The 22,726-nt window shown below is 38.1% G+C and overlaps 1 protein-coding gene across 1 annotated transcript in view; it reads right to left on the reverse strand.

Moving 5' to 3' along the window:
* TMPRSS15 (transmembrane protease, serine 15) overlaps positions 1-22,726 on the reverse strand; it is a 159,154-nt gene that overhangs the window by 13,391 nt on the left and 123,037 nt on the right. Inside the window, exons 19-22 of the mRNA XM_011984889.1 lie at positions 18,643-18,738; positions 15,176-15,225; positions 14,842-15,016; positions 1,848-2,029 (exon numbers count right to left, since the gene is read on the reverse strand). Of these exons, the coding sequence (XP_011840279.1) occupies positions 1,848-2,029; positions 14,842-15,016; positions 15,176-15,225; positions 18,643-18,738 (503 nt within the window). The remainder of the gene's footprint in view (positions 1-1,847; positions 2,030-14,841; positions 15,017-15,175; positions 15,226-18,642; positions 18,739-22,726) is intronic.

The raw sequence follows: 22,726 nt of genomic DNA on the forward strand, positions 1-22,726 counted from the left end.
GACTACAGGCGCCGCCACCACGCCCGGCTAATTTTTTGTGTTTTTAGTAGAGACGGGATTTCACTGTGTTAGTCAGGATGGTCTTGATCTCCTGCCTTGTGATCCGCCTGTCTCGGCCTCCCAAGTGCTGGGATTACAGGCGTGAGCCACCACGCCTGGCCCTCATTACTCTTTTATAGTGTAAAAAATGTCTTAGTTCTGGAGGTAATCATTTATATTTTATTTTTAAATAAAATTATGGTGCTCAATAGAGAGTGGTGCCAGTTCTCTGAAAATTATGGTAAGGATGATTTTCAGCATCAATTAATAGAAACTTGGGCAAATGTTCTGAGGCTTTTTATTTTCCCCAATTATCACCATGTTAAAAAAGCTTTTAGGAGATTGTTTTACAGGGCAATTATGGAAGTATTGACATTGGTCACCGACTTTTAAAGCCCTTCTTGCATCAATTTACAAACCAACTGGCACTCTTAAGCACCCACTGCCTGTAAGACCTAGGGCAGACACAAAAATGAGTAAGACACAGTGCTTATCCTTAAGGACAGGGATAGACAACTAACTGTAGCAATATTCTGCTTTCGATCAGTGCTGTAACGCATGTATAGATAAAACCCCATGAAAACACCGAAATGGCAGCACTTTCTCCTAACCAGGCACTGAAAAAGATTTAGGAATAAAAGTCTGAATTGAGCAGAGCCCTTCATGATAAAGTTCACTTTATCAAGGGATTTCTTGCACATTTTCCAAGCATTTGGAGGAAGTCCTTCATTTGCCACTCAGATAATATTACCGAATTTCCATTAAAAATTTCATTCTGCTCACGCCTGTAATCCCAGCACTTTGGGAGGCCGAGGCGGCCGGATCACGAGGTCAGGAGATCGAGACCATCCTGGCTAACATGGCGAAACCCCGTCTCTACTAAAAATACAAAAAATTAGCCGGGCTTGGTGGCGGCGCCTGGAGTCCCAGCTACTAGGGAGGCTGAGGCAGGAGAACGGCGGGAACCCGGGAGGCAGAGCTTGCAGTGAGCCCAGATCGCGCCACTGCACTCCAGTCTGGGCAACAGAGCGAGACTCCACCTCAAAAAAAAAAAAAGTTCATCCTATGAAGGCCGGGCGCGGTGGCTCACGCCTGTAATCCCAGGACTTTGGGTGGCCAAGGCGGGCAGATCACGAGGTCAAGAGATCGAGATCATCCTGGCCAACATGGTGAAACCCCCTCTCTACTAAAAATACAAGAAAAAAAATTAGCTGGGCATTGTGGCATGCACCTGTAGTCCCATCTACTTGGGAGGCTGAGAAAGGAGAATCTCTTGAACCCGGGAGTCAGAGGTTGCAGTGAGCCAAGATCATGCCACTGCACTCCAACCTGGGCAACAGAGCGAGATTCCGTCTCAAAAAACAAAACAAAACAAAAAACCAAACTTCATCCTATGAATAACTTAATTCTTATTCACTTTCCCCACAGAACATATGTTCGTCTCTCAGATTATGTCTTACTCTGGCCTTTTTGGTAGATGAAACTGCCTTTCTTTTACATGAAAAATAGAGAGGGCGTGCATAATAACAGCAACTATTTATCTGAGCTTCTCCTTTGAGTTTACTGTTATACAGGACTCAGAGAGTTTTATTCCACTGGTTCTTTCCAGAAAGTTGGATTTAAACATCCTGATGAAAGAAATGTAATATATTTCTCTCTACTCCCTAATCCCATTTAAGTTCTAATGATTTATGTAACAAATTATCTAGCTTTTATGAATTAACGCATTGACATTGATAATATTTCAAATCTAATTTAGAATTAATTTTGGCAGATAAGATGACTAAGAGTGATTTTTTTTTTTTTACCTGTGTAATTCACTTTAAATTCCAGATGCATCATGGCAATGTCGTTGTCCTTTCTTCGCCTATTGTAATGAGGGTTTATGACAATTTGATCTATCAATCGAGACACTGTTTGAGGAGAGTTCAGATTTGAAGTCATATGCAGGCCTAGGACTGCTGTCCACTTGGATGGCTCTAAATTTCTCCTGAAAATTGTAATGAAGAAATATGAAACACTCTCTATTCAAAGCAGTTACTTTCTAGAAGATCTTCATCATAGACATTTCAGAATATTTTCATATCCTGAAATGTTCTTCAATTTCTCTAAAGAATCATCCTTTAAAAATAATTCTTAAGTCTTTATTTTTCTGATAACATAAAGAAAGTCCTAATTAGTGCTAATCTCTTTCTTTCACTTCTCTTAAGTCATATGCTGAGCTCTAGTTTTAGATTGTGGTTCTCAACTATGGTTGTACATTCAATCTCCTGGGTGCTTTTAAATAATGCTGACACCTACTTCCCCTCCTCCCCCAATTCTAATGTAATGGGTCTGGAATAGACCACCAGACAATTTAAAAAATACTTTTAAAATTAAATCTCTAAATTTGTGCTAATATATGTAATATATAGGTTGGAGAATCTCTGCCTTAGGTCACATTTCACTGTGGCAATTATGTCCCTGTTCAGGGCTTTTTCAGACAACTGTAGCAACTGTAGTATAATGGAAGGAAGTTCAGATGCATTTTCCCATGTAGAGAGTCATTGAATTCACATATAGTTAAGGTAAACAGTATGTCTTATTATGATTTTTATAATCTAACATATAAACTTGAATAATCTCCATATACAATGCTGGCCATCTATAATAACTGGTAAAGGATAACACTTGTGTTGTAGAACAGATTAAGTTGGGTACTGTATTATAATTTGAAAATGTGCAAGGACTTTTAAATGTGCTATTGGCCTGCGATTTCTTCACACAAAGGAATTATCAGCTGGAATTAAGCCAGTTAAGCCATATTCACAATGAAGGTAAAATTCAATGATTGCAATCCTAGGCAGAGCTATTGATTCAATTCTTAACAGTCACAAATGCCTCGTTTAATGTGGTATTTAAATATTAAAGTCCAAGTCACTTACAGATATATAAAGGGCATGAAGTTACTTACATCGATCTATCACTTTGTTTTATTTACCAAATTATTATGTTTGGTCAGGTTGCAGTCATCAGTAAAGCCAGTGAGCGTCTGAGCATTCAGTAAGCGTCCACAGACAACCACATTGTATTAAAACTTGAAGAAATATACCTGAGTGCTCTGCAGCAACAAAATACTACTTGCTGCCAAGTGCAATACCAAGAACTTTTGTACCTCTTCATTGAATCCTTATCAGAATTTTACAATCAGAACAAACTAGGCCCTGATTATCTAAATGGTAGGAGGTGACTTTCATTGGAGCTGTCTGACTTTAGAGCCTGCACTTACACCAGTGACTGGGGTGCCTCATACAGCTCTGAGTGGGGTGCTGTGGGAGGGATTGAGCATTAGAAGGAAGGACTGGAGATGTGGTGGGCAAGAGGGAGAGAGAAGCTCTGCTGTTGGTTTCCCTGGGCCCAGGTAGGGGAAGTTGTCTCTGCTCCTCGTGGTTGGTGGCAGCTCCTTAAGTGGCTTAGAGACTGGGCCAGGAGGTCATTAGGGTGCTGTAGAGTCTTGACAAGAGGTCTTCTTGCTTTCTCTTCTCCAGGTCAGAGGAATCTGTACTTCAGCCATGCTCGGCATCTTGATAATTTCAGACATACTGACCGCACCCCACTTGCACCGTACCCTGGGATTCCCGTGTCTACCCTAGCCTATGCGGGGAGAGTGAACAGAGCCAAATCTCTTCCCTAGTGTTCTATTTCTGAACTTCTTTCTCTATCACAGGTTCAGTATATTTCCTAAGTCTCAACTGGTCAGTTTTCACTTGAGTAGCCTGCCGATTAAGACTGACAGGTAACAAGCAGTTATTTTAAAAATTGTATGATTTTTTTTTACTCAACATTTACCTCACACATTTACTCAATATTTACAAAAAATTAATCTTACAATTAGTATACCATATGTTTCCTATTTGGTATTTTATTAAATTTATTTATACATCATATTTTCTGTTATATTCATATAACCAATGTATTAATATTTATAATTTATAGTGCATGTATATAAATTATCTATATAAATATTAGCTATATTAATGAAATAACTATTAATATTTTCTCACAGTATATGAGATCATTATATATAAGTTGGAGTTAACAGAGTACATGTCATTATTCAAAATTATAAAATTGTCTCCTCAGATGTTTTCTACATCTTTTATCTTCAGAATTTTTCATATAGAAGTTCAGAGAGGTGTATCCAGTTTATTTGCTATAGATTTAAATAAATGTTAAATTAAGGTATTTCAGAGAGACAGCATCTAAACTCCCAAATTCTTATCTTTTGCAAATGCTGTACTCTGAGAACTAACCAACATAATTACTGATATGAGAGAGCTTTTAGGTAACACCGTTTAGTAATCAACACTTCCTTTCATTATTTTAAGGACTTGAGTAGAAAACCAATATATGAACCAGGAACTGTGCAGATTAAACATACACGCTTCAAGCTACTCATCTAATTTAATACAATTTACAACAATATTAATCTGACACATTCTTGATAATTTCCAAAACTTTTTATTGTGCCACATAGAAAATAGTCCCCTTTCATGTTTTTGTTACTTCAGTATCTATGAGCAGCACCATGGATAGGAAAAATTCCGCTACTGTGTATCATTTACATCTTTCTCTCAAAGAGAAAGGTTGCTCCACAAATCTTTCTGTCATGCACTTAACTTCCCCACCACAAAACCAACACTAGCACAAGCACCACTAGTACTACTCCATCTGGCAGTAATTTTAGAGCTTTTCCTCGATGGAAAACGACTAGAGAATACCGAACTTACAGCCCATAGTTCTTAAGTTCTGTGAGCCACTTGAGGAAGTTTCTAAAACTTTAGATTTCTAGTTTCCATTTCCAGAAACTCTAATCTGGAAAGTTGGAGTGGCACTCAACAATCTGTACTTTATAATCACTGGTGGGATATTGAGCAATGCAGAAAACTTCCCAGCTTTTTTATATACCCAAATCTGAGGGGTGGTGGAAGACAGCCTGCAGAAAAATCATTTTCTTTTTTATATACCCGAATATGAGGGGTAGCAGAAGACAGCCTTCAGAAAAATCATTTAAGATGAAGAGATGGGACTTTTTATGTTTTTAAAATTTGGTCTCAAAGCATCTCCTTTCTAGTAAAGGAAGGAAGAGCTATAGGACAGAAGATACATGGGCATAGGCGAAGGTGAGAACCACCTAGAATTGGAAGTCCCCAATCCAGTAGAGGATAAAGACGGCAAAGATAGGGCATCTTTAGACAGAAGTTGGCTGAATTTACTTTGGGAGGCAGAGGCAGGTGGATCACCTGAGGTCAGGAGTTCAAGACCGGCCTGGCCAACATGGTGAAACCCCGTCTCTATTAAAAATACAAAAATTAGCCATGCCTGGTGGTGCACGCCTGAAATCCCAGCTACTTAGGAGGCTGGGGCAGGAGAATCGCTTGAATCCTGGAGGCAGAGGTTCCAGGGAGCCGAGATTGTGCCCTTGCACTCCTGCTTGGGTGACAAGAGCAAAACTCTGTCCAAAAAAAAAAAAGAAAAAAGAAAAAAAGAAGTTGGCTGAATTTTTGCTGCATTTCACCATCTGTCCTGCACAAGCAAGATATTTATCTCAGTAGCAAGAGAAAGAGAAGCACAGAAGGTTGGAGAGGGCAGAAAAACATACACACATACACTCGTGGTCTCTGTAACCCCAAAGATGCTTCTTTGAAAAAAGATGCTTTTTTCCCATTTCCTGTGACGCAGAAGCAGCACCAGATAAGATGAACCAGTGGTGTCCCAGATGTATGTGGGTATGTGCTGATGTGAAAATAACTTCACCACTCTAGGCATCAGGATATCCATTTGTAAGTGGGAATTTCAATGCAGTAGAAAGCTAATACGGTAAGACAACTATGATAGAGCATCACAACAGGCTGAAAGGAAAGGAAAATCTGTGAGAACCCAAAACTGTAAATTAAAACCTTTTTCCTGTTTTACTATTACTAAACGTGGCAAAACAGCAACCTCAACAAATTTGCACCATGCCAACACTGATGTTTACACCCAGCACAGCATTTTTGGTCTCTCTTTTTATTCTCCTCTGAATATAACGAGGATTCCTAGATGGCTAGCCAATTCTAATATTTGAGGCAACTGAACATTAGAATGCTTCTGATACATAGTGTTGATGCCAGAGAATAAGAAAGTTTTCAAGAATATCAGGCAATTCTGAAAGGACAAAGAAGCCAGATTAAATGAAATAACACTGGCCAAGTTTTAGCAAGGTGACTCTCATGTAATGATCATTATAATTACCCTAGTTAAAAGAAATGAGTTGTTTATGAAAGGCCATGTGTCTGCAATGAAACTCAACAGAGAAAAGTTAACAGGTGCGAAAGAAAGGTAGTTTTATTGTAAAAGGAGGGTAGACAACAAGGATGTGTTTAATTTTTCTTCCTTTTCGTGAGTAAGGAAAAGAGTTTCATATATGTGAATATTTTTATTTAATTTTAAGTAGAAATCTGTTTTTAAAATATGGGTATATGCTTATTTGTGTAAGTGTAAGAAACAGAAGTAAGTACAGGAAACAAGAAATAGGCCAAACACTCCTGAGCATAATTTTACTTCCTGAAACATAAGGAATCACCTTTGAACTCTTTTCTTCACTTGACTTCCAGCATTCACTATGCGCTTGTGATTTTCCTTTCATTTCTCTCTCTGTTCTTCCTCAGTCTTTTTTTTTTTTTTTCCTCCCAGGTCTTTTTTCTTCCATCTTAAACTCTAAATTTTAGAATATCCCAGGGGTCTGCCTTTGGCCTTCTCTTTTATATCTACAGTGGCCTCATATAATCTCATTGAAGTCATTATTTTAAATACCAACAATATACTGACAACTTCTAAATTTGTATTTTAATTCTTGACTTCTTCCATACCATCTAGATTTGTATGTCCATAGGTTGACATCATTGACTGATACCAACTTGGATGTCTAACAGGCAGCCCCAAGCTTGCTATATAAAAATCAGAACTCTTACTCTCTTTCCAATCTGGTTTCTTTCTGTTTTCCTCATCTCAGTAAATGATGTCAACACTCCATTCTCTTTTCCTTACTTCCTTACTCCATACATGTGATCATTAATAAATGCAGATGACCCTAACCATCAGAACTTACTAATGAGATCTAGCCACTTCCTCAGCTTCGTCAGCTATGGTCCTGACTGGTCTCCCTGATTTCACCTTTGCTCCTCCCAGCAGTCCCATCTTCACACATTAGCCTGATTAGATAATGTCACTCTTCGGTCCTCCAAATGGTCCCTTGTCCTATTTACCATAGCCTCCTGAGACCTCTCCAGGTCTCGATCCATAGTTCCAGCCTCATCACTGACACTCTGCCAATCCCTTTCTGGGCAACAGCAACAGGGCTTCTTGAGGTGTCTGGAATAAGTCTACCTCATGTCTACCCCAGAGCATCCCAGTTTGCTGTTACCTTCCAAGAAATTTGTGTAACATTCTCCTTCATTTCTTTAGATTTTCCTTCCATTTTCAAAATTGGTCTGCAAAGCTTTCTCCAACCACTGGATTGAAAACAACCTTCTTGCTCTTATCATACTTTCTGTTCAGACTACTCTTCTTTACTGCATGTATCATGGCTAAAGTATTTGTTTAAATGTTTTCAGCCTCAACCTGTCATATAAACCTTATCAGAGCAAAGATTTTGTTGGTCTGTATAACACTATCATCCCCCATCTTAGAAAAATACTTAGCACAGGGTAAATGCTCAGCACATGTCATCTGATCAAATGGATATACAAAAACAGTAAGCAATCCAAGAGCAGGAAGGGGTGAATATTACCAGTGGTTCCACATAACTGCCAGGTAAAGAGGCAGAGTTGTGTATCAATCCACATCATTTCACTCTCTGTTCTTCCTCAGTCTTTCCCTGCCCCACCCAGCTCTTTTTCCTTTTTAATATCTAGAGTCCGAAACTCTAAATATTAAAATATTCCTTATTTGTGTAACAAGCTATGCAAAATAACTAAGAAAAAGGAGGCTCAGCAATGTGATCCAAGATGATGAATTAATTATCAAAGTAGAGGTAACTTCAGAGATATGACAGAAACTTTCAGGAAATAAAATTTTTGAGTGCACCAATAATTACAATGAGATACCTGACGAATAGACACATGTTATTAAAATAGTGCTAATAGAATGGGGTGTCAAGGAAATGGATCACATGATATGGGTCAAGAGAGACCTACAGGAAACATAATTTTACAGGGAAACACAAGATTGGAAGTTGATAAAACTTCTAATAAAGACCCAAATCTAGTAGGTCTTAGTGGTCCAGTAAGATAATATTAACTTTTAGGAAGATGACTAGCACCCAAACTTGAAATATTTTGGAAAAGGATCCAAGACCTAAGCTCTAACCAAAGTCAGTATTACTAACCCACCTTTGAAATCTCTACTGTCTATGATGATTTCTCAAAGAACTAACAATAGAACTTCCATTTGATCTAGTAATCCCACTGCTAGGACTCTACCCAAAGGAAATCAGTATATCAAAAAGTTACCTGCATTTGTGTGTTTATGACAGCACTATTCACAATAGAAAAGACACTGAATCAACATAAGTGTTCATCAACCGATGACTGGATAAAGAAATGCAGTATATATACACCATGAAATACGATTCAGCCAGGAGAAAGAATGAAATCATGTCTTTTGTGGCAACATGGATGGAACTGGAGGCCATTATCTTAAGTGAAACAACTTTCAAATATTCCCACTTATGGTGGGAGCCAAATAATGTATAGTGGGCATAAAGTGTGGAATGATAGATCAGAGAGAGTTAGAAGGATGGTGCTGTGGTAGGGGGGTGGATATTAAGAAATTAGTGGGTAGAGTGTATGTTATTCAGGTGATGGATACCCTAAAAGCCCTGACTTCATCATGATGGAGTCCACCCATGTAACTAAATTACACTTGTACCCCATACATTTACACAAATAACATCTAAAAGAGAAGTCTCTATTGTTCTGAGAAAATGCTCTTCCTGTTGGTTTTTTTTTTTTTTTTTTTTGGTAGAGATGGAGTGTTGTGTTGTTCTGTCGCCCAGGCTGGAGGGCAGTGGTGCGATCTCGGCTCACCACAACCTCCACCTCCCGGGTTCAAGCAATTCTCCTGCCTCAGCCTCCCGAGTAGCTGGGACTACAGGCGCTCACTGCCACACCTGGCCAATTTCTTTTGTATTTTAGTATAGATGGAGTTTCATGGTGGTTGCCCAGGCTGGTCTCAAACTCCTGAGCTCAGGCTCGCCTCGGCCTCCCAAAGTACTAGGATTACAGGCATAAGCCACTGCCTCTGGCCACTCTTCCTCTTTCTTATCTGCAAATATTACCATAATCTTAAAATGATATTATAGTATTTCTGCAATCTGAAGAACATTATATATTACAAGCCTAACTCCCTAGAGCGATAAGACTAGGTAGATAAACAGAAAAATAAACTTAAACTAATAATATGTATATTTAGGATAGGTTTAGTAGAAATTAAGTATTTAAACATTATTGAATCGATATATGTTCTGTGTTCCGCTTAGAGCATGAGGCATTCAAAAAAATCCAAATGTTAATTGCAATGACAGTAGCAATTAAGTAATGTTATTTTATTATAAATGCTTAACTGTTTAAAAAGCTGATTTGCAAAGTTTTATTAGTTATATCCGTTTAATAAATGGAGTACTAAATAAATTATAAATAGACCGGGCATGGTGACTCACACCTGTAATCCCAGTACTTCGGGAGGCTGAGGTGGGCAGATCAACTGAGGCTGGGCTTTCAAGACCAGCCTGACCAACATGGAGAAACCCCATCTTCACTAAAAATGCAAAATTAGCTGGGTGTGGTGGTGCATGCCTGAAATCCCAGCTACTTGGGAGGCTGAGGCAGGAGAATCGCTTGAACCCGGGAGGCGGAGGTTGCAGTGAACTGAGATGGTGCCATTGCAGTCCAGCCTGGGCAACAAGAGTGAAACTCTGTCTCAATGAATGAATGAATGAATGAATGAATTAATTAATTAATTAATAAAGTATGAATAGTAGTCTGTATTTCTCACCATGCCCCAAATACCTCATATATGAAATTATTTATTTCAGGAGTGTTAACACATATTTTAAGGAATTGTTTCAATAAGAAATCAGGTAAGCCCTGTGATGTCTCTGGTCTGCTCTGAAAAGCTAAATTAAAGATTGCAATATTGGCAAGAAGCTCCCTATCACTAATTTCATCTTTAATAGATGTCTATTCAATGACTGTGACCCAGACTATAAATCTATATATGATCGTCCACCCAAATGGCTCCATATTTGCTTCTGGAAGCTGGGATATGAGCGACTAGAAAGAGGTAATGAAGCAACTCTTTGGGTGACTGGAATGTTTTATATCTTCAGAGGAATATCAATTTAACAGGTGCATGCGTCTACAAAATGCATCAATTTGTATACTTAAATTTATGCATTTTGCTATATGTCAGCAGGAAAAAAGAGTGGAAAACAAATATGAGACCCTGGTTGATGAGTCTGCTTCATGCAGTAGTGTGAGTTAGCAATTTTCAAACTCCTTTGTGTGTTCCAGGCTTTCCAGACTTCAGCAAATACATCAATAGCTTGTAGATAATAGAAACAATGCTTTTTATTATCGGAATCAAGATGTAAAAATACAGAAGAAGACAAGATTAGAATTTGCCCTGTAGTAGTCTATTTAAGTTGGAGTCATTGTTTTGAGTTTATATTTATAGGTATATAATAGAGCTTTGTTCATTGTATAGTTTTAGGAACAGGACACAAAAACGGTAGCCATAAGCACACAAGATCACGTTTACCAAAATACAGAAATAACTGAAATAAGTTAAATAGAAATAAGGTTTCTTACAGAAAAGTTGACTTCAGGGCTAGGATAGAAAACGCACAAGATTAACCTGGAGCATCTTATTTTGAGAGAAAATAAAAGAAGTTCTCAAAGAGTGGGACTATATTAAGGCTGATAAAGGAGAAAGCTTGAGTTTTTTTTTTTTTCTTTTTCAAATAGAAGAATCTTCCCACCTAATAACTGGCCTGTATTCAAAAATATTAAAAACAAGAAACACAGAAAGGGGCTACTCTGCACTAAAGGAGATGAAAAAAGTGTAGCATCCAAGTGCAATACACTATCCTGAATCGGTTCTAACACGGCAAACATACAAACAAAATAAAGAGCGTATTTGTGACAATTAATTAGGATTGTATTTCATTGGTGTGAAATTTCCATGATTTGCTGTGATTCTGTAGGAAGTATCCTGTTTTTAGTAAAAATGTACTGCGTCCTTAAGAGTATAAAAATACATCTAACCTACTACGAAATTGTTCAGAAAAAAAAGTCTCCTGACTTAGAAAGAGATGATGATAAAATATATAGAGGAAAATGTAAGCAATTGGTGAGTCTGAGTAAAGGTATAAAGAGCTCTCTGTACTATTTTTGCAATTTTTATGCATGTTTGAAATTATATCAATATAAAAATTTCAGAAAATAAATATGCTGAATATGCGTTGTGCAAGACTTGGCCTTTCCTTTCATAGAGGCTTCCTATGCAGGAACTGCAACATAATCAACATTTTATTGCACACTCCTGCATGAATCGTGGTCGGCAAAAGCATTGCAGCATCTTATTGTTGTCCTGACAAGCAAGATAGATATCCTTATGAATTTCCTACAGATGAGGAAACTGACTTAGAGATACTAAGTTGCTTGTCCATAATCACACATGTGATTTGTTGGATATAAAGGATTAAAATCCTCTCCTTTAGTTCAAAGTCGAACTTGCCCTTTAAACCACAGCGAGGTTGGCCGACACTTTTCCAAATCCTTCTTTTAAGGTTGTGAAAGGACAACACCATGGCAGAGAAACCGAACAGGCACAGGGTTATTTAGAATCACTCAGGTGAACTTAGCCTGAGGAATGCAAATGAAGTGTTGATGATAAGATTAAACAGAAGAGCTGTTCAATTAAACCATTTAACCACCTGCAGGTTAAAACACCTGGAACAGGTTTACACTGAGGGCAAAGTCACTTGCGTAGCATGAATTTAATAACTTGCTTGATCTGGGTTATTCTTTTTATTAGGAAATTAAGCTTTCCATAGCACAATGAGGGTTTTAAAGAGACAGATAAGAGCCAGTATTAACGTACTGATAAAACAGTTTTTGATTAAACTATCTAAAACAGTATCAGAAACTTTCTTTGTTAGAGACGTGAAGTAGAAAGCAAGAAAGCTGTTAGGCACTAGAGAAAAAAAATAATTCCACTGAATGCTGAAGGAGAGTAAAATGCATGGTTGGTAAGGATAATTTTGAAATCATCACAATTCTAGTACAACTTACCTTTGCTTGTGCTTAAGCTGAAACTGAAAAGACATTTTATTGCCCTATGGGATTGTGTGAGAGAAGCAGGAGCCTACGAGAGCCAAAGTAACGCCATTTTAAGTTCAGCCCCATCTTGGTAACAAGACACATCCTTACTGGTCATGACTCATAGTCATAAAATGTTTATTGTTGAGGAAGCAGCCTAAAGATACCTACAAGGACACAATCCTACAACAATGGAAAGTCCAAATGTCTCAACACCCATAACAACATATCCTTTCAAGATAATTACGCTTTGATGTACTTAACACACTGCAACGTCAAGGATTGTTTTCTCTAAATCAATAGAATAACAAATTTTGTCGAAGTTACTGTCATGTAGACACAGCTTAGTTTAGTCTTTACATTAACAAGACCCCCATATAAGAAAAACTTAAAACAAAGACAGGGCGTTCCTTCTCTTGCTTTCTAAGGATGCCTAACTCTGTGACTCAGGAGCTTTCAAGAAATGATCTTTTTGCACTGCACTCTGTGACTGGCCTTGAATTCCTTCCTGTGTGAGATCCAAGAATCCTCTCTTGGCGCCTGGATCTGTACTCCTTTTCTCTGGTAACAATTGGACATGTGTTTATACTAGGTAGAACTGCCTTTCTATTTTCTTCACGTATTTCTTGTTTGGAAAGCTATGACATTGGTATCATTGACCTATTAGAAGTACATCTGTAAAACAGATAATTGAAAGACATCGCTAATATTACTGCGAGCATGATTGACATTTAGAAAGCATATGTTTGACAAGAACATTAAACAGGAATTTGCCAAATTCAAGGTTGATATAGCAAAGCTGCTAACCTATTAAGATCTACCCATGTGCAACAGAAAACACTGGCTCTTTAGCTAAAAGTAGCTTTAATTTGCATCACAGTTAGGATACAGATGTTACCTATCTGTGACATGTCCAACGCAAACAATATATGTCGATAAAGGTTAAAGCCATGTTTAGAAGGGGATGGAAAAATTGCCTCTACAGATGCTTGCCATAGTATGAAAATGAATTACAATATAAATTACAATTACAGCAAAGTCAAGAGGGTGCACTTTAGTTATGGGAGAGTCTGTAATTTAGTCTCCAGGATGTAACACTCAATGGATAGAATCAGGGAGAGCTTTAGACGTAGATGGGATGGTGCTGTAGGTAGCTCCTTTGGAGACCAGCTATTTGGCAAACCTGAGATCTAGTTGAGGGTCCTTTTTCTCCAAAGTCGTGGGATTATGCATTTGAGTCTACTTTCACTCTGATATAATGGGTATTTAGGCATAAGTGCAATCTTTTAAGGTTCATTCTACCTGACTTTCCCTATCTCCTTTAAAATTTTCACAATCTCTGTGTCTCACAGTTTGTCTTTACTTACCCAAGGACTTTAAATATCTGCGTGGGTAACAAAAGGTAAGTCTTGTAACCCGATCAACTATGACTGCCTCTTCCATGCCTGGTTCTTTCTAACATGGTCCTTTCCTCAGAGGTTCTGGATGCTGGCTACAGAGAGGTTAACTCTAATCCTCATGAGTGAGGTCATTCACTGGACGTCTCACTGACATAGGGGCAGGAGATGAGTCCTAGATCAAGCTCATGCGTCTTCTGTGAGGAAGCTCCCTTTTCCCTGACCGAATTCAGAACCACGTGACAACCTAGAGCAGCGGCATCTTTCACGTGGAAGAGGAGAATGAACATGTTCTTGGGCCCAGGATCATTTAGTTTTTCCTCCTTTACTCTCACCCCCTTCCATTCCTCCTTTACTCTCACCCTCTTCCATCCACTCTGTTCTCTCCTCTAGGACTGTAAAATAAATGCCAGAATTCAACATGTATCTTGTCCTATTATAGTACAAAACAGAGTCAGATATGGTTGATATTAGTTCTCAATTTCAGTTAATAGGTAGCAAACAGAATAGATCTAACTTAAGAACTAAGTACTTTTATCCTAATTCACAACAAAATGCTTATCCATGAACTTCCAGAGCGCGGTATAATTGTAATTTGAGTGCAACCTAAGCATACTTTCTGATACTGACAATTTGCTAGCAATAAATATTGGACAAATTGAATGGTAACCAGTATGATTTTTACAATAAATACTAATTTCACACTCTGAAAAGGCTCACCGTGTGAATTGGCAAAAGTTTCCATTTTTATGTATGTAGAAGGGTCTAATGATGCAATATCTAACGTAGAATAATTAATATTTGTATCTAATGCAGAATAATTTTTTAAAATTTATCTCTATTTTCAGACATGACATTAATGGGAAAATAATTGGAATGTTTATAATGTCATAAACAGCAGGATTTTCCTGCTGGGGTGGTTTTGTGAGGCTACATGAAATGAGACGCTGGGCAGGGTCTGCTGTGGTGACCTAGTTTGGGAAGGGACACGGCATCACACTCACCCATACACGCAGTGTGCGGCGGACACCAGCCAGTCACTGCTGACGAGAGATGCGCCACAGAGCAGTCGCCCGCCATAATACAGACCCACAACCCAGGGCCAGGCCCCCTCTTCGGCATTACTTCCTCCCACAATCTTTGGGGTGATGTCTTGAGCCACCAGTTTTTTTCCACAAGCTATTAAAATAATTGGAGAAAGAGCATCTATTTCATTTTTGTCATTTCTTCTGATGGTGAAAATTGAGTGGTAACAAAATAACTTCGGGTGACATACAAACTCTATTCAGAATTTTAAACAGAATGCTGGAAGGGGGATAGGACAACATATTTACTTACATTTATGGTTACACCGTAACCGAATCAAGGAATCCTGTAAACACTGTTGACTGTAACAGAAGAACAATCATATTTTTACAATTATGCATTTAGTATTTTAAAGTCAAACATCGTGTAGGTTATCCTACTTTTGCTTTACTAAAATGGACATCTTAATGTCTCATATATGAAATGTAGGGAGACTGAATTGTAAGCCGAAGAAGCCCCAGTTTAATGTCAAATAGAGGTGAGTTTACATCCTTATTCTACCATTTCTATGTGACTTCAGGGAAGTTGCTCAATATCCCTGAGACCCAGTTTCTTCTTCCATAAAATGGGGGTGATAGTACTTTATTGGAGCGTTGTGGGAAGAAAAAGCAGTATTTGCAATAAAACTATTAGAGGGCCTTATACACAATGAAATTCTATAAATGATAGATACTGTTATTTTACTTGAACCAATATTGGTTTTCATGATTCTATAACCCAGAGTATGCCTCAGTATTGCCAATCCAGCAACTATTCCGTGCCCAACACTATGTATGAGGCTGTGTGCTTCATTCAGGGAATTGAACGATGAGTATGTCACAGGCGCTGCTTTCAAGGAAGGCAGACATGTAACAAGCACATATAAATGAAAGCATTAAAAAAAGCGTAGGCCGGGCGCGGTGGCTCACGCCTGTCATCCCAGCACTTTGGGAGGCCGAGGCGGGCGGATCACGAGGTCAGGAGATCGAGACCATCCTGGCTGACACAGTGAAACCCCGTCTCTACTAAAAAAATACAAAAACCTAGCCGGGCGAGGTGGCGGGCGCCTGTAGTCCCAGCTACTCCGGAGGCTGAGGCAGGAGAATGGCGGGAACCCGGGAGGCGGAGCTTGCAGTGAACTGAGATCTGGCCACTGCACTCCAGCCTGGGCGACAGAGCGAGACTCCGTCTCAAAAAAAAAAAAAAAAAAAAAGAAAGCAAAGGCATAAATTACTGAAAACGCATCACCTGCTTAGAAATTTAAATACCAACTCTTTTCAGTGTCAAGAATTCCATTTTAAACAAAAACTAAGCAAATTTGTTTTATAATGCATTCTACTTATCAGCCACTAGAGGTCAGTATAACACAAGAAATTAAAGTACTTGCCCCCCTACTATTTCCAAATGTAACCACAGCAGATACTGGCTACATTAAAACACACACATTATACATGCAGATACACATATAATCGTAATGACTTACATTTATATACTTAGCTACAACTAATTGTGCATGCTGTTTAGGTCTTTAAAAATGCAACGTAAATAAGACCTAAGATCCATATGTCCAAACAAAGCAATACAGTGTTTCAGAAAAATACATGAAAAAGTTTATTTGAAATCATATGTATCCATATTGAATGACTGTCATATTCTTTATAATACAGAATGATTTTAGTTGAAATATAAGCAAGTCTATCTTTTTAGTAACTGGTGTGCATGCATGTATATCAATCTAGATATATTGACATGTATTTATTTATAACACCCCAAGGAAGTCTCCGTTAACTTCCCTTTTGTTAACCCTGTGGTGGGAGATGGTGGTCTGAGTCTTGCATATATCTCACAACAGGTTAAACAATCAGAACAGCCCGGGCGCGGTGGTTCACGCCTGTAATTCTAGCACTTTGGGAGGCCGAGGGGGATGGATCACGAGGTCAGGAGATCGAGACCACCCTGGCTAACATGGTGAAACCCAGTCTCTACTAAAAATACACAAAAATTAGCCAGGCGTGGTGGCGGCGCCCGTAGTCCCAGCTACTCGGGAGGCTGAGGCAGGAGAACGGCGGGAACCCGGGAGGTGGAGCTTGCAGTGAGCCCAGATGGCGCCACTGCACTCCAGCCTGGGCGACAGAGCGAGACTCCATCTCAAAAAAAAAAAAAAAAAAAAAAAAATCAGAATATAGGTCATATAGGTCAGTAGATTTTTATAGTTGGCTGAATCATTTTCCCGGACATCCTCTTCTTTTACTTATTTTTTTATTACAACCACTAGTGCAAGGGCATTTTCAAAAGTACCAGTTTTCATAGGGATACAAGCATAATCATCTATGCAATAAATAATAAATGCATAAATAAATTAACCAAATTAATAAATAAATGAACATATGTCTGATTTTCTGCCAACTTAATATAATGTGGCTAATGAAGGAAGGGATCAAGGACATTTAATTAACTGGCTTGTTGATGTCATGAAAGGTTAAAATATGTCTATAAATGATGTCTCTTTCAAATAGCACAAACATATATTATAATAGTGACACCAATGGAAAATGATACTGGCATTTCATTGATAAGCATAGAATAAGCTAGTTCTGATCTGAAACATGCATATAATTAGCATAAATGATTTTAAATAGTTTTTTTCTTACAAATTGTTAAATGCCCCTAAGACATGAATAGAAGAAATTCTTAACGTACAAACTGCTTCAGGATCTATATGGTAATATAAATTTAGACATGCCTTATAGGAAAGGAAATCTAGAAGCCTGCTTTCTCACTTGCAGATGTTTGCTTCATATCCCATGAGACTCATAATATCAGTCAAGGTCCAGCAAACATTGATATAAAACATTCAATTGCAAAGTTCTGTTTTTGGTACTCAAAATACTCCTTTACCATTTTTATTTTTTTACTGGTTAAGCTCACAGAAATGGTAACTTTTCATGAAAAACTGAATAATTATCTAATTTCATTTTTTACCATTAAAAAAATATGCCAGCAAAGCATCTTAAATCCTTGTTTGCAGTTATGGCTTCTTGCAGTTACGTTCTCCCCACCCACAGCTGTTCTTTAATGGAACTGTAAAATTCAGAAGCCAATTTCAACAAAAATTACTATTAACACCCAAATAGGAGAAATGACTTAATCTGAGCTAAAACAGATCTTTGAATACAGGAAAAATGCTGCTTTTTAATACCTTAGTAAAGGCCATAAAAGTAAACCTAATATTAAAAAGTAAAAGAGAATATGTAGACACCACGAAAAGTCCAGACTTCTTCATTTAATATTCGTGATCTATTTGCCAAGGAAAGGAAAGAATATCATGATTTTCCCCTCTTTCTTCTCTTTTAGTGGTAGCTAATTTGTGCTGCCTTCTTTAGTCTGATCAACACTGGACCTGTTTTATCCCAGTTCTCACAATTTCTTTCCATGTCATTTAATTGTGTATTAATCCAAGGCTAAGGATAAAAAAGGGTATAAAATTAAAATAAGTCAAATCCCCACGAGTGTGCCAGAAATTTACATATAGAATATTTCTTTTGACCATCTTATATATATTAGGGTTAGAAAATATTATCAGATATTAAATACTATTTGAGATTACTTAAATAATAAGTCAAATAACTTTCAAGATTATATGACCAGTATGTAATAGCATTCAAATCTGACCGGCTTCAACAATCTATCTTCTTCCATGTCTATGTACAACTAGTCTAAGAACAGATTTAGGGACCCACCTGGGTGTTAGTATTAAGCTGCCATCAGGTGCTGTGTTTAATTTGACAAATGGTCCACCATTGGTAGAGAAGATTGGCATTGATGAGTTTCCACTCCTAGAGAAAAAAGGAAAAAGCACACAGACAAAACAAAAGCATAAAGAAAAGACCATAAGCTAGACTTGCAGTTCCTTAATGCTGTGGACATTAAAACAAATTATGGGATTCCAACCAAAAAAATTAACGTTTTAATATAAAACTTCAAGTGTTTTCCTATCTAAAGGCTAAAGCAAATCAGTAGAATTACCCATAATCACATGAAATGTAATATCTTTAGTCTCTGCTTGCATTCTTAGATATTTTCTTACAAAATTAAAATCATTACATATATCACTTAGTTATCTGGTGTTAGAAATTTGATTTTTCTATGTTGCCAAATAGTTTCCATAAAAAACCGCTTTGAATGACAACTTCACAGCATTGCTGCACTGTAATTTATTAAGCTTTTCTCCTGTATAGCTCATCTTTTTTTTTTAGCTCATCTTTTTAAAAGTGCATGTAGAGAACAACATAGACAAAGACTGTCTTCAGTGTTTACCTCTCAAAACGTTGCTTTGTTCTTCATATTTCATTCAATTCAAAGGCTAACAAGCCCTAATTTAAAGGAAGTCATGTGATTGTGCCAGAGAGACTATGTAGCCTTGGCCTGCAGGTGTCAATGGGCCAGGCACCACAGGGTGGAGAAAGAGACACCTCCCTGTGACCAAAGACATGCAGCCCCTAGGCTTTCTTTTCCCTGAAAACTCGTCATTCCCATGCTCTCAACTGTGGGCTCTAATTGAAGATTTCTCTTAATTATCCTGACACTCTGTTTTAGCCTTAGCCGGAGACTTTTAGCTTTTAATTCTTCATCTTGTTTCTTGCCTTTTATTTATTTCAGATTTTGATCGTCATATGAAAATATCCCTTTAGGCTGGAAACATCCCGATTTCTGCCGTCTTCTGCTGGTGAGCAGGGAGATGGTGTGGTTCTTCCTTTTGGATTACTGTGACCGACCTACCCTCTTTAAAAGAAGCCCCAATGTACTCCCCAAGCTATTGCCAACACTAACCCTTTTCTGTCTGTTTCCAGGGAACTTCCAAGTAACAGTCAAAGCTTTTCTGATCAATTAGAAGATAAGAGCTATTTAGAAGGTGGTTCTTCTCTCTTTTAATGCTTTTATCAAGCTGAAAGAGTGTTTGTTTAGTAACTTTCATCTACGGAACATAGAGCTGGGACAATAGATGTCTATTCTATGTTCCAGAATTTAAACATTGCACTTTTATTTTTTATTTATTTTTATTATTATTATTATTTTTTTTGAGACGGAGTCTTGCTCTGCCGCCCAGGCTGGAGTGCAGTGGCCGGATCTCGGCTCACTGCAAGCTCCGCCACCCGGGTTCCTGCCATTCTCCTGCCTCAGCCTCCCGAGTAGCTGGGACTACAGGCGCCGCCACCGCGCCCGGCTAATTTTTTGTATTTTTAGTAGAGACGGAGTTTCACTGTGTCAGCCAGGATGGTCTCGATCTCCTGACCTCGTGATCCCCCCGCCTCGGCCTCCCAAAGTGCTGGGATTACAGGCGTGAGCCACCGCGCCCGGCCGCACTTTTATTTTATAAACAGATAAAAGTAACTGAAACACACAAAGCCATTCCCATTCTTTAATAAAGCCTGAAATGAATTTAGGAAAGGAAAGATGAGCCTTGGAATTCCTATTGTTAGAGATGATGGTATTCCTCCAAGTGGGCAGAAGGAAAATCTCCTTTAAATATTTATATAAAATGCTTTTGCTATGGCTTAGAAAACAAAACAGGTATGAAGACATCAAAGGGTAGCTGAGAATGCAGAAAGTCTGGAATGCTCCAGGTCATGAAGAACTTCACAGATGCAGAACAGTTATATTTAAGGACTCACACATTTAGAGCAGACCGAATGTAGTTAAAAATAGATCGTAGAGGACCTTGAATTTTACCATTCTTGCAGGTTTTGGTAGAAATCATCATGGTAATCTCAGCCTTCAAAAATATCAAGGGATGCCATCTCAAATTAAAGAGGCTTTAGTTGTGTTTTGCTGTCTGCAGACTCCAGGAACATCATTGGAAATGGTTAATTAGTGAACATCATTGCTGCCAGAGTAAAGTTGGTTGGTTGGGAGAGTCATTCTCTGACCTCTCTTCTAGACATCTCTCTTATTTTCTTGTGTTTGATCACATTTCTAGTTTCCTCATTCGGCTGAATGCCTGCCATGCGTTGAACATTCTTCTAGGTAGTTTTCTATGTTCCTGACTCCCCATGACACATTCTCAAAGTGATGCTCTCCAGACAAGCAGCATCAGCCTCAGGAGAGAATATAGGTCAAAAGGCAAATTCTCCAGGCTCACTCGAGGCCAACTTAGCCAGTAGTCTTAGGCCTGCTCTAGGGTAGGGCCTGGTTATTTGTATTTTACCAAGCCCTCCAGGTGATCCTGGTGCCTGCTATAGACAGGAAAACATGTCATAGCCAAATATGGCATCTTTTTCTGCTACTGGCACGAGGCTCTGCTTTTTGACATCCAAAGTGACTTCTAGTTACCCAATAATCTGTTTTAAGGCACTCATGTCTAAATGAGGAAACATTTTGGAAGGTGTGTCATTAAAAATAGATGTTAGAGAGGTAGATTTTAGACTCTTCACTTATCTATAGCTATCCTTTTCCCCTGTCCCTTGCATATCTCTTTTAAGACAGAGCCTGAAGGGATACATTAATTTCTTGCTTATTTACTTATTTATTTATTTATTTATTTATTTTGAGACGGAGTCTCACTCTGTCGCCTAGCCTGGAGTGCAGTGACTCAATCTCAGCTCACTGCAACCTCTGCCTCCCAGGTTTAAGTGATTCTCCTGACTCAGCCTCCCGAGTAGCTGGGACTGTAGGTGTGTGCCACCACAGCTGGCTACTTTTTTTGTATTTTTAGTAGAGAGGGCATTTCACTATGTTGGCCAGGCTAGTCATGAACTCCTGACCTCAGGTAATCCACCTGCCTCGGCCTCCCAAAGTGCTGGGATTACAGGCATGAGTGACTACATCCGGCCAGATACATTAATTTCTCTGGAAATTCACACCAAAATCTGGACAAAAACTGAATTGAACAAGTATTTAAAAAACATTTATAAATATTTTTTAAGCAAGACTATTTATTACACATCTGCTTCTGGCATGCACTCAGATAGGATTAACGTGATTTTTTTTTTTTTTTAACATATGCCTATTCTAGAAGGAAAGTCGATTAGAAACAAATTTTTAAGAATAATGGGTATTTGGTTAATGCCAGTTGTTCCACCCTGAGATTCTCAAATGCAGCTCCATGGTGGCACTTCCACTATCCAGCAGATAAAACTGGAGATAAATATACACATGGATCAAAGATGTGTAACGTTATATTCTGAGATGATCTTTTCAACACTTTAGTTTTCTCAACATGAGAAAACAAATATAAATGTGTCGTCTTGGGTTATTTAGAGTAGCTGAACAAAATACTCCTTCAAAAATAGTTACAAAATTATCCCATAATTACATTTTTGTACTAAATATTGTTACCAGCAACATAGGAGTAGGGTATAGGGCCATCAGTTCATACAAATACTTTTCCAGATGTCAGTTCCACATGTTAAATTTGGGATTTGTGATGGACTACTTACATTTCAAATCTTGCCAAGTCAAATTCATTCTTTTTCTGACTAAGCACAATTTATTTCTTTGTATGCACAGTAAACAGATTAAAAAGCAGCAGCAGTTTACAATAAACTATTCCTTATTTTAAGAAATCACAAGGCAATAAATATATATTAAAAATCTTCTCGATAGAATAAAAGATTACCCTATGTGAAGTCACCATTTACTTTTGAAAGACAAAAATCTCAGTACTACTAAAAAATTGAATTCAGAGGGAATGCATTATATTACGTTCTGTAACTTAAGCATGCACCCGATGCTCTTACTGCCTCAGTTTTCTTTTCCTGCAAGGAAATTAGTTGTTGACTTTTAGAGAGGCACTCTGTGAAGATTAAAACTAGACTGTACATTTTC

Source organism: Mandrillus leucophaeus, unplaced genomic scaffold (assembly GCF_000951045.1).
Source record: "Mandrillus leucophaeus isolate KB7577 unplaced genomic scaffold, Mleu.le_1.0 Scaffold275, whole genome shotgun sequence".
Lineage (NCBI taxonomy): Eukaryota > Metazoa > Chordata > Mammalia > Primates > Cercopithecidae > Mandrillus > Mandrillus leucophaeus.